The sequence below is a fragment of the Cygnus olor genome, chromosome 8, assembly GCF_009769625.2.
Source record: "Cygnus olor isolate bCygOlo1 chromosome 8, bCygOlo1.pri.v2, whole genome shotgun sequence".
Taxonomy (NCBI): domain Eukaryota; kingdom Metazoa; phylum Chordata; class Aves; order Anseriformes; family Anatidae; genus Cygnus; species Cygnus olor.
Window position 1 is genome coordinate 26,423,405 of NC_049176.1, and position 13,317 is coordinate 26,436,721.

Here is a 13,317-nt window from a genome sequence, read left to right on the forward strand (position 1 = left end):
GTTACTGTGCGCTGTTGAGCTGCTGCAGTGTATAATTAACTTTAGACTCAACTACAACAACAGTGACCTGTAAGAAGCTCTTCAAAACCCCATGGAGTTGCTTGCATGCATAAAGTTACACAATATACATACAGCAGCTCTTGGACGAAAGGTTCAAGATGTATCCCTCTGCATGGCAGAAAATGCCAACCAGTATTTTTCACCTGATCTAGATCAAAAAGCAGAAGGATGTAAAGAATCTGCATTAGGAATTAGTGGCTAAAATTTCCAGGTATAAAACTAGCAGGTAGCCAGGGAAAATGGGGATGCATCAGAGAAGTGGTGATGGAGATTAATTTTGAGTAAGAATGGTCTTAAAGGTAAATGATGAAGCACACTTCCCACACCTGTCACCAAAGGGAGATCTCTGTAGATGGAGAGCTTTCTAAATATTACTTTAAGGCAATGTTTGCTTCTCACATCAGAGCATTTTGTAAAGCAAGGCTTTGGGACAAATGATGTGCATGTCACAGGCTGTAACTTCACTGCAGAGTTAAGACAAGGGCAGAGCTGCTGAGAAAGCATGCCTGGAAAATCACAAAGTTGTACCCTGCTATTCTGCATCAGAGATTGGTTTTCATAATTATTATTTGTTGAATCATATCCCAGATGAGCAAGCAGAGTCCTCCCCCTGGTGGCAAGCAGAAAAACACATAGCAACGAGTTTTCACAGTTGCGTTAATCTAAGGCTATAAATGAAGTACGGAGCATCAGACAGGACCTGTTTTTTATTAGGTCAACTGATACATCTGGGAAAAAAATACAATTTTGCAGAACACAAATCATTTTTCAGGACTTACATAGAATTATTTACTTTGAAGGCTGATACAACTTGAGAACAGTTGCTAAGTTCAATTTGACAATTTATTAGACAATTTGCAAGAGGAGCAGAGTATAAAACTTGTATAATAACTTTTAGTAGCTGAACAGGGTAATTGCAATGTGCAATAATCCCATTATCTCCACTGAGTCCTTGTCTTTTAGTGCTCAATTGAGTATTACTGTCTAAAATCCCTTTAAGGCAGAATGGTCTGGAAAGTAAAATTCATACCACCACTAACAGTAAAAATGGACTCAGTAGGCAAGTTGCTTTTATTGTATCCAACAATTTTCCCCAACTAACATCCTCAGGTAGCTTTTAAAAAAATTACCTGTAGAAAATTATCTCTCTGCATTTGTTATTGGAAGTTATGGCAAGTGCCTCTTGGACAGGATTTTTTCCTTTAGATGACTATTTCAGTGGATGAGGGGAGAGCAGTGGATGTTGTTTATACTGGCTTTACTAAGTCTAAGACTAAGACTTTCCTTTTTTTTTAAGACTTTAGAAAGGCTTTTGACTGTCTCCCATAGCATTCTCATAGACAAACTGAAGCACAGGCTACGTAAACGGACAGTGAGGTGGACTGAAACTGATAGAACTGCTGGGCTCAAAGGGTTTGGTCGCTAGTGGAGTGACCAAGGGGTGGACACTTCAACATCTCCATTAGCAACCTGCACGGACAGATGGATCGCATGCTTGGGAAGCTGGCAGATGATACGAAACTGGGGAGAGCAGTTGATAACCAGACACTTGTACTGCCATTCAGAAAGACCTCAACAGGCTGGAAAAAGAGGCAGAGAGGACTATCAGGAAGCTCAACGTGGAAATGCAAAGTTCTTCCCCTGGGAGGAACAACCCATGTATCAGTGCAGACTGGGGTCCAACGGGCTGGAAAGCAGCTTTGCAGGAGGGGATGTGGGGGTTCAGGTGGAGAACAAGTTGAACATGAACCAATGATGCACCCTTACCAGCAGGTAGAGAGAGGGGATTTTTCCCCTCTATTTTTCTTCTCAGTTCCAGTAGATAAACACTAGGTATAACCTCGACCTCAACAGTATTTGTTAGTGTAAGAATGGCTGAATTATAATTACATGAAAAGCAACTGTTGTATTTTAATTATATAAAGGAGAAACCTTCTTCAGTTGTGACATTCAACACTAATAACCACTGCAACATAAACACAAACATATTCCCCAGTCTTTAAGAATGGAAAACTATGCCCTTCATCAAAAAACACTGTCTGCATGCTTATGTTTAAAAAGGTTTAATTTTTCACCCTGGTACAAAAATACAGTACAATGTGATGGCAAGGCATTAGCCAAAAACATTCAAAGAATAAAAGGGGATTCCCCGTAATGCTTCAACATAACCCACCTTCACTCAGTAAGACAATCAAAAGGTAAGTTCAGTTTCTGCCCAAAGGCAAATAAGGATGAATCACACAGAGTCTTACATAAAAATATGTTTGCAGAGCTAATAATTTTACATGCTACTTGGACATTGATGAAATTTACTCTACTTGGCTTAGTGGCAAAATTTATGGTTTGGGATGTCTAGAAAACACCTGGCCCAGGAACATGTCCCACTCATACGAATCCCCAATAAAACAATGGGATCACACAATAATACCAGTGAGAAAAGAGGGATCCAACCCTGATTAAGCGTCAAAATGTCGGCTACTTCTAGTTATTCCAATCACACTGTTTGTCTTCAAATGAATGTTCTGCCCTACACACCTCCCTTTTAACACCAATATTAGTGGTTGCTCAAACACATGAATTGATGTGTTTGCACATTATCTAGTTGCAAAAAATCATTACAGTACACACAGCCAGGCAGAGGAGGAGATAACACTGAAAGTGATGCATGTGTGTGAACTCCAAACAGGGTTTAACCTAACATTGTTGACAGGAGAATTATGTCCCTCCAGTGCATCTACATTCTTGGTCAGTTTAATCATTGCCTTTTAGAGTTTTGAAGTGATGGGAAAGCGTCATTCAGTGTATTCATTATAGTTCATCTCCCAGGTGTTTTTGTTTGAAAGCATCACCTGTGAGCTTCTCTTGGGCCTCCTTCATCCCTTGGACAACTGAAAGATCAGACAGAGAGAGATCAACTATTAATCTAAAGACAAAAACATCAAGATGTCCTGGTAATGAATGTATTTTAAATCAACACAGAGTTATATGTGTACACAGAATGTAAATCTACAAAACAACCCAAGGGGAAAAAAAAAAAAAAGAAAAACAGGCCTGTGCTCTTCTCCCAACTCTTTGTGAACTGGACCATTTTCCATGTGACAAATGGAGGCAGCTTAGGTCCTAGAGACATTATGGTGGGTAGTAAGGTGAATCCTGATTCCGAACATGGTTCCTCAAAGCACTGAGAGTCACTCACTCACCTATGTAACAGCTCCTAGTTATGCTGTGATGTATCATTTTTCTCCACAAAGAAGTGAAGGCATTGTCCTTCACTCGGGACACACCCAGAGCTCCACCTTACTAAAAATACACTTCAAATTATTTTTCACATACCTTGATCAGCATTGGTATAGAAATACTTGTAGCTGGGGTTTCCTTTCTCATTTATGATTTCTGGGTGAACTTTTCCGCTGGGGTCTATGAAACAAGAAATCAAAGAGGAAATTTAGGTGGCAACATTAAGAACATGTTCCTGTGCGTGGATACAAAAGCTGTGAATGTCTTACCCATGAAAAGGATTCTAGGAATGTAACCTCCATCAGGACTAAAGGCTTCATCCTTTGGCTCTTCATCATCCTATCAAAGCAAGACAGAAAAGAGGGAATGTATTAGCGAGCTATCTAACAAAACACAGTACTTGTTTTAAAGAAACAAGCTATTGCCTTCAGATTCCATTTACCCTGAGCAATTTACAACTTGAACAGACAATAGGTACTGCAGTATCTTCCAGTTTCAAAGAAAATAAGGTTATTTCCTTATATAAACTTATACTTCCTTATATAAACAAGTATAATTTGTGAAAGTAAACTTTTTTTTTTCCTGTCAATTTGCATTAAACATTGCTTAGGTTTAGAAATGTTTTATACATCAGGAGAGAATGAATACGAATTCCTTTACAGTGGCAACAGCCTGATACATGGTAGAAATTGTTAAAGAGACAAGCACAGAGTCAGGTTTATAAACACAGTTAATAAAACTATACTGAAAAAAAAAATTAAAAACAAGTAGCTGCATCAATCATCCTGCATACCTACTCAGGAGTGCAAGGGTTAGGATGAAGACAAAAAAACAGATGCAACCAGTTAATGAGGATTCTAAATACTTAATTACTAAGCAGTAACATGCATACAAATCAGAGCGTAGCGTACCTCGAGGTTGACCATAACAAAATTATGGGCAAGTTCAGAGATCTCCTTAGATTCAGCAAACTTTGGCTTCAAAGCTAATTAAGGAGGGAGGGAAAGACAGAGAGAGAGATGTGTAAATATGGAAAATATTTCAGGTTTTCAGGTCAACATCAAAATCTCTACTCCATTCCTGCCTCTAGAGAGCTAGTGATTTTCAATGAGCAGTAGGTAAATGGAATGTATGTATCAAGCTGTTCAAGCCAGGCTCAGAAGAGGCAGTAACTAAATCAATCCCTGCTGAGCTGCCACATGATGAAGCCTGGCCAACAGACACACGCACTCATTTTGGAACCAATGGAACAGAAGCAAAAAGCTTGCTCTAAACCATTTCTTACTCAGCTTGTTCAGCCTCAACCTAGTCATTATGACTAGCTTGTTCCTTTGTGATGCTGAAAGAGAAAAAGCCTCACCTTCTCAAACCACCAGCCGAAAGTAAGGGCAATTTAAGGGCAATCTCTTAATTCTCAGAGATCATTCCTTCTCTCCCATTTTTATAGCAAAGTGCAGGAAAAATTGCAGCCACTACAGACGTGCAGCATTTCATGTTACTTTGCTGGCATTCACGCATGACTGGCTTTTGGCAGTGCTAACAGGTAAAGCGGTGTGATATTGCACCGCTCCAAATGAAATACAAGTACAGCTAACTGCATTTTGAATGCAAAGTTCATGTTTCTCATGTTACTCAATTTGCATACAAAAGTTTATTAGAAATTCCATCAAGCTTTAGTGTTAAATACACTCACCTTTGCAAGCTCCACACCAAGACTTGTGGATGATAACCATAAGAGGCAAACCACTTTAAAAAAAAAAGCAAAAAAAAGTCAAATAAAGCTTACAGCCAAGCCTCTCAGCTATTACTTTATTATTTCTAAATTCTATTACTTGTACATTTTAACAGTCAAGCCTTCTACAAAGGCTATATGTAATAGAAAATATGGAGATGCAGAGGGATTCATCTGCGTTTGTAGGTTTTGCTGTCTTGCAAGTTTTCCAATCTTAAACACACGTCCAAATAATTTATTAGAAATGCCAACCAATGACTCTTGTGGAGCAGGAGACTTCCTTTTTGGAAGGTTTGCTGTCATTAGTTCAGACATGCATAGAAGCATAATTGGTCATGTGTTTTTTTTCAAAAAAAGGCAAGGGTTAGTCACACCAGCTACGTAAGAGATCTCAGAAGGGATTTGCACAGCCACTTAAGCCAATGCAGTGGGTGACAGTCATCCATCCATCCCTCTCCCCGTCACGGTCTGTATGTTTCAGACACTTCTTTTGTAGCCTCCCATGATTAAGATCTGGGATCACTGAGCAATAATCAAACACAGTAACCTGGAAAACGCATCAGCTTCCAGGCTAGTTTCCCATGTGCTGGTATGCTGAAACAAGTGTGAGAAGTGCCAGGACCAAGAAGGAAGGGAGCTGTGTGGAACTGCAGCCTAAATAAAGTACAAGGTAGAAGGACTGAAGTGAAGAACCTAAGTTCACTGTAGAATGAATATAGAGAAATGCTTCTTACAGGACAACCCAAAGTATTAAGTTCAGCGTATCAAGTACATCATGTGAGTATTATTCTCCATCTCTCTTCCCAAACACTTCACTTGACCTTCACTACCTACACTACCTGGAGGTTGATTCCACTGCCTGAGATATGTCTCATTTAACCTTGTTCTAAAAAATCCCCTTAGCATTTCGCCTTCTGACGAATTCAAGCTTAACAAGTTTGAATTCTCTAAGCTCCTTTGTAATGTATTCAGGCTGCATTACGTGATTAGACAAAGAGACCTTAAACACAAAGAATTTCACGTATTTCCTGTTGTAAATGCTGGTGTTTCAATTAATCCCTCACTTCACTGCTCTCAGTAACATATCTTGACTATTTTACATGAAGTTTACGTTTCTAACAAAAAAAGTGACGTACTTACAGGTGATTTTTATTGCTATTGAACACATTTAGGTAGTACAACACCTACCTCAACACTGTTTGCATGTGGATGTCCTTACAAACACTTTTCGAACAGCTGAGCTAGTGAAAGCAGGCTAGCACAATAAACTACAAAAGACTAAGAACAAGGAATTGGGAATCTCATCCCTTTTCTCTTCCCATTTATTCCCTTTAGCTATGGAAGAGTATCCAAGAGAAGTTAGTAATAGTGATATAGCTTTCAAAATAGTAAGAACAATCTAAAATTAGGCAAAGGAAAAGAAGGCATCTAGAAAGGTAAACGGAGAACATATTACATAGATACTTCTTTCAGGTAATGCCAAGCAAACACCACTGTGAACAATAGCAAATAATGACTATAAGAACTGAAACACAAGTTTTTCTTCAGCTGCAGATTGGTATGAAAAGAAATCCCTATCAGCTTTAAGTTATAGCTTTCAGGACCAGTAAAGGGTGGAAAGGAAGGAAGGAACATTTGGAATAGTTCAAACAGAAGCCTGGCATTTATAACTAAATGACTGCTGTCATCTTCTTTACACAGGACTTTGTTTGCAATAAGGAGCAAGAATACACATTTCCCTGGTAAAGCTCATATTACATCTGTGCCTTCTGCCTGATAACAAAAATATACTTTTTTCAGTTTTTATACAGTCCAACCTGATTTTGCTCCTTCCTTAAGATGAGGCTGATTTAAGTCTGGAAAATATGCACTGTCCTTGTCATCAAGGATCTTCACGTCAGAAGAGTTACCAGAAACACCTGATCTGTGGTACTGCGTCACACTTTTTTTTGAGAGATTTTCAATGCAGATTTTAAATGCAATTGCTCAGAGTCTTGGAATACAAACTCTTAGCCAGAGAGAACTCACAGAAGTTTTAGAGATACTGCATGTGTTTCCTCACCTTTATTCTCTTTGACAGGGAAATTAATTTTATTTACATCAAAACATTTCTGTAGTCATTTCTCAGTTCTGAAATGCCTAAGTCCATTTAGCAACTGGTATGCCAGATAAATAGCCAATGCCATGCAAATCAATGAAGTAACCCTTCTTGCCCTACTTCACAATTTCCTCCCACGTAGCACTATAAATACAATTAAAATCAGAACCCAACAACATTTATTTAAATGAGGGATGAAGCACCCACCAGCAAGTGAAAAGTATATCTAAGCCATATGAGTAGTAAAGTAGACTGAAATTGTTGAAACTTAGCACAAAAATGAGTTACCCAGTCTCAGCTAGTACTGACTTAGCGAGAGTTTCACCCAGAGCAGACACTGCCATTTTAGTTCATCCTTCTTAGAAGAGCACAAGAGCACTCATTCTGAAACAATTAGTGATTTTAAAAGCATTTAATGATGACCTTGCACAGAAAAGCCATAGTAAGTTATTTCAATAAAACAGTCCCACGGGTAAATTAAATCTACTCCATTTAAGGCACATTTTATTGTTAAACCTGAAATAGAGAGGTTTAAGATGGCTAAGCCAGCACCCTTCTGTTGTGCTGAGTTCGCATATCTATCTCTTAGGTTCAATAGGATTTTTCTGAAGTTATATCCGAAAAATACAGCCTGTTCCAGTCTGGGAACTGAAGTCCCTTCTGCAGTTTGACATATCTGGAGACAGCCTCGGAAAAGCAATCTTCTTATTCACAACATACACAAAGCCAATGCACAGGAGACAAGTTTTCCTTATGGTCTCTATCTTCAGGCTCTGACATTCAGATACGACATGATTATCGGGGTGTAGGTCTCCACAGGAGACTTCACTTGCTTGGGGATGCAACAAGGTCTCCTCTTGGAAAAACACATGTGGGGAGAATGCGGTGGGGAGGGTGGCAGGAGATCCTCCCTAGGGATCCTCTTAGCAGTACAACATCAGCAGCTGCTGCAGGGCCACGGCATCCTGCTGCTGTCATGTGTCAGGATATGCGACAGGCGGGCCACGAGCTCCTCGGGTCGTTGGCTGGGAGGCACGCTCTTGCTGCTGGCAGCGCTTTGGCCCGGGGCCTCGTCTTCACTGGATGCTGCGGCTCAGGTACTGCAGGAACATGCTGGCCAGCTGGGGCAGGTTTTCATCGCTGGGCTGCATCTTGGTGTAGCTGATGAACTGCCTGCGCAGCCGGCTCAGCTCGGCCATGCCGACGGGCCGGGTGAGCACCAGCCCTTCCACCACCCCGGGGACGCGCACCGCCTCCCCGGGCAGCACCCCGCTCCTCTGGGCGGCCACCACGGCGGCCACCACGTCCTGCGTGGCTCGGTCGAGGCGGTGCAGGAACTCGCACGACTGCAGGGGCTGGCTGCGGGTGGCCCGGTGCGGCGGCGGCAGGGTGCTGTCGAAGAGGGCGGCTCGGATCTCGGCCAGGGGCAGCGGCTCCTCGCCCCGCACGGTGAAGAGAGGCCGGTCCCAGCGGTTGCGGGGGTCCGGAGCCTCGAAGGGCGGCTCGGGGGGGCCGGCGGCGCAGTGCAGGAGGCAGAGCGCCGTGCCCGCCTGCCGCGCCGCGCAGTAGAGCTCGTAGCGGCCGCTCCGCAGCTCGTTGCCCGCGTCCACGATCACCACGTCCCGCCGGCTCAGCCGCCGCTCCACCTCGGCCCGCAGCGCCGCCCGGCCGCCCTCCGCCTCGGTCACGACGTACGCCCGCCGCTCCGGGCCGTCCAGCGCCTCCCGCAGCTCCGCCGCCCGCCGGCTCTTGCCGCTGCCCGGCGGCCCGCACAGCACCACCAGCGGCATCCTCCCCTCAGCGCCCGCCGCGCCGCCATCCTGACCCGGACGGGGCCGCGACTGCTTCCGCTGGGCTCCGGCCCGTCGCCATGGCGGCACGGCCTGCGAGCGGCCACGGGGCGCCGCCACGGAGGGCACCCTGCGGGTCCCCTCACAGGGGGGAGGCGTGGGGAGCCAGCAGGCTGCCCCTGGCACAGTGACACTGAAATCACCACGCAGCCCCCGGCTCAGTGACACCGAAATCACCACACAGCCCCTGGCACGGTGACATCGAAGTCACAGCCCCTGGCATGGTGACACTGAAATCACCACGCAGCCCCTGGCACAGTGACACCGAAATCACCACACAGCCCCTGTCACTGTGACACCCGAAATCACCACACAGCCCCTGGTGCGGTGCTGCCAGTTTGCGAACTGTTTTGTTTAAAAGTACAATTGCGCTGGAGTTAGCTTCGAGAATGAGATGCTTTCAAAAATACACAGAATCATAGAATGGTTATAGGTGGAAGGGACCTTAAGGATCACCCAGTTCCAAGCCCTTGCCATGGGAAGGGACACCACCCACTAGGTCAGGTTGCCTAGGGCCTTGTCCAAGCTGGCCTTGAACATCTCCAAGGATGGGGCATCCATAACCTCTCTGGGCAGCCCTCTGAGTGAAGATTTTCTCCCTAACATCTAATCCAAATCTCCCCTCTTTTAGTTTAAAACCATTCTCCCTTGTCCTGTCATTATGCGACTGAGGAAAAAGCCGCTCTCCATCTTTTTATAAGCCCCCTTTAGGTATTGAAAAGCTGCAATAAGGTCACCCCTGAGCCTCCTCTTCTTTAGATTAAACAGCTCCAGCTCACTCAGCCTTTCTTCATATGAGAACTGCACGAAATTTCTCCATCTCCACAATGACCTGTAGTGTATGTAGACACTGTTTCCAGGACCTTCAAGACATCCAGGGAGTGCTATTTACAGAACCAGATTTAAAGTCTTGAAACTTCCTGTACTATTGCCCCCAATACATCTTGCTACATAACAGATAATTTCATGTAATTTTAATCACCAGCCCTAAGGTCAGACCTGCATCAAGTGAGAGGGTCTGTGTTTCTAGGAAGGAAAAACAAGTGTGCATCGCATCCATTGCTGCCCAGGGGGGATTGTGAGCACAAATGCTCATCCTGCCTAAGCACTCCCTCCTTTATCTGTGCCATTTAAAAACTTCCTCTGCTTTGTTGCAAGGTAACACTACAATTGTTCCTGCAAATACTGAAATCGTCTATTTTTTTTGTACATGTATATCAAATGAATGCTAAAATATCCAGTTATAAACGTTTGCTAGACTTCTGAACTGTACCATCTGTGTTAATATCACTAGACCTTGCACAGTGAGTGGAAATCAACAGGTAGATCAGTTTGAGGGCAAAATTCAATTAAACTACAAACCTGGAAAGCATAAGGAATTTCCACTAATGTCAACATTGTAAGATCTAGGTTATAAATTTAAAAATGTAAGTAGAATTTATAAGCATACAAATTTCTTCCTCACCTTTTAACAAGAAGAGATTCTGAGAAAAATATGTCAAAATGTCATTTAAAAAATCTTTTCATAGAGACAGTGTTGTTATAGAATTTAACCTAGAGAAGGTTCTACTTAAACAGCTTATCGGTTCACTATAGTTTAAAACTTCTTTTTGCAGACAGTAACAAAACAAGTTGTCTTATGTCGAGGTCTCAAATCTACATAGGTACATCCACTTTGATGGAAACTATCAGCACTGCTGAGTTCAAGGGGACTGAGTACCACTAACGCATGTGTTTGTGGGTTTGAGATCCATATCTTTACTGTGACAAATGCTCAAAAAATATTTTCTTTTCAAAGACATGATAGAACTTCAATAATTTAATTCCACATCTGAATAGTCTCCTAAACCATCTTTATATTTGTTAATAATTAGTATTTTCTGTGGTTAAATTTAGGATTGATACAGAATCTTGACAAACTTTTAAAGCCACTTTTCTGTATTTAAAACTAGGTAACATACCTGGCCGCTGCCTCTTTCTTCCCATCTTCTAGCGTTCTCCAATGAATATGATCTCCAAAACCTGCCAGAGAGAAAGGTTTATAAATGCTGCATAGTTTAACATATCATCAGAGGAAAACAGTCCAACCCTTTGAACATTTTCAACTCATTATATAATCTTTTTTTACAGGAAATTATAATCTCAGTCCTGGGAAGACTTCTGTGAATACTTACAACCTACATGGTCTTACAAGGAATCCCACTGAAATTAATTAACAAAAACAAACCACAGAGTCATGAATATTTACACATATGCAAAGGACACCAAAATTCCCCGAGCAGAGATTAAAATTGAAGTGCCTTCTGATTATTCCCCATTCTTCCTCGAACATTTATTAACTCATTACTGACAAATTAAACATGTCACCATCTGGCTTCCTAAATCCCACTAAATGCGAACTAGCACAAAATAACTAGGCCTTAAAAATACCTAGGCCAATAAATGATTATTAATTCCTCTAAAACTATTACGTTAAATACTACTACTGATGATCATTGTCACCAAAGAGTAAGAAAGAACCCCGTTACGCAGATTGCTGAATGTTACAGTGACTGAACAACGCAGGAAATATTCTACCCTACAAGCAGATAACAAGACTTGTTGTGTCTTGTCTGTTGAGATAAACCAAACAAGCCCATGTCAACAACGGTAAAGCAGGGACTGCCATTTTTTTCACCCTGTAGCCAACACACCACTACCATCATGTGGCTCAAACCCACACGGAGAGCTGAAATGAAGGAGATTTGGGAACTGTTCAGAGGGGAAACCCCTTTGAAGACCTCCCCAGAGGTCTCATCGCTCCAGTAATGCGGGGCTGTGCTCAAAGAGCAAACGTCAGCCATGGCATGCCTCTTCCCATCGCTGAGGCTCACTCAGCAACCCCCAATGCCTGGGACAGACTGTAACCTCACTGAGGGGGCAGATTTTGGGAGCAGGACACGGGGACCAGGAGCCACAGGCTGCCCATTGCTGACACAACGGCAAGTGGACATTGCCTCCAGTAGACACCTGCAGCAAGGCAGCTGAAGAAAGCTGAGCGCAGGGCCAGCAGAGCCTCCTTACTTCAGCATTCAGGAAGTTTAAACTGCTGGCACAGTATCTTTATCACCTTAGCTTATCTCCCGATACGAACTGCCATGACCATGTATGATGCAACACATCAAATATTTAGTGGTGCTAACAGTAAGGCGGAGATGCCCCCTCCATGTCCACGCACACGTATCCGTGGCAGTCAGCCGCAGACAAGAGGCTGTGTTCGTACTTGCTGAAGGCAGCGGAGCTGAAAGCTGTTGGGTTAGCAGAAGTCATGTTTACTCAGAATATTGACGCATCAGGTATTGCAAAGGCCAGCGTGTTCAAACACGGGAAATCTATTGTTCTAAGCAAGAAAGCGCCTTCTTTAAAACTAAAAATCAGTTTGTGATGAGCTTCAGTCTGTTTTTAAAAGCATTACGCAAAACATTACAGCGTGTTTATTTTGAATGAAAGTCGATTAACCGCAGAATGAAAGTTTACCAATCCCGATACGGAAATAATGGGGGCTTGCACCACAAGGCCCTGCTGTCCGCGATCCAGGCGCGTTACCACAGCCCTGGGAGATTCACCCGTGGGGCAGCCCGCCCAGGGTGAAGCTCGGGTCCCTGGCGAGCCGTGCCTGAGCCAGCCGTTAACCACGGCAATTAATTACACGGGGAAGGAAGGCGAGGAGCGGCCAGGCAGCAGGGAAGCCGGGGAAGTGCCATTCATCGCCTGCCAAGAGCCAGCGGAGGGGCCGCCGCGCACCTCAGCGGCCGGAGCGGGGACGCCGAGGGGCTGCGCTGCCTGAGAGCGGGGCAGCTCCCGGAGGCTTGGGTGGAACTGGAGAAAAAAGCTGCAACGGCAAAGACCGCTCAAAGGCCGCCTTGTACCGAAGGGCAGCACCTCCCTCAGCTGCAGGGAGCTGTGGAGGCAGTGCCGGTGGGTTGGGGTACCCAGCCCGGTCCCCCCCCCCCCGGTCCCCTTCCAGCCTCGCCGCCGAGACCCCCGCGCCCGGCTCCCCGGCAATGCCGGCAGGTGAGAGGAAAGCACGAAGGAAACGTTTGCCTGACCCTTTCCGAGCCCTTCGGAGGCGGCTGCAGAGGCCGCCTGCAGCAGGCACAAGCAGAAGATGGAGACAGCCGCGGGCTGAGCCTTCATGGCGGCGGCGGCACCCCCACGCGGACCCTGAATCTCCGAGACGCGGTAGGACGAGCTCCGGTGATCTTTTTTTTTTTTCTTTCTTTCTTTTTCTTTTTTTTTTTTTTTTTTTTTCAAAGCCAGGAAGTGATGAGAGACGGATGTGGGCGGTGCTGCCGGCCCCT

General features: G+C 44.2%; 2 protein-coding genes across 2 annotated transcripts; both read right to left on the reverse strand.

Moving 5' to 3' along the window:
- Positions 1–752: 752 nt before the first annotated feature.
- Positions 753–13,278, reverse strand: TXNDC12 (thioredoxin domain containing 12). The gene is made up of 7 exons (XM_040565083.1): positions 13,066–13,278; positions 10,939–10,999; positions 4,991–5,043; positions 4,209–4,282; positions 3,567–3,636; positions 3,394–3,477; positions 753–2,948 (listed from the first exon to the last, which is right to left on the reverse strand). Exons 1-7 carry the CDS (start codon positions 13,151–13,153, stop codon positions 2,869–2,871), a joined length of 510 nt encoding a protein of 169 aa, XP_040421017.1. The 5' UTR covers positions 13,154–13,278; the 3' UTR covers positions 753–2,868.
- Positions 7,083–9,427, reverse strand: KTI12 (KTI12 chromatin associated homolog). The gene has a single exon (XM_040565080.1). It carries the CDS (start codon positions 8,915–8,917, stop codon positions 8,204–8,206), a length of 714 nt encoding a protein of 237 aa, XP_040421014.1. The 5' UTR covers positions 8,918–9,427; the 3' UTR covers positions 7,083–8,203.
- Positions 13,279–13,317: the final 39 nt, after the last annotated feature.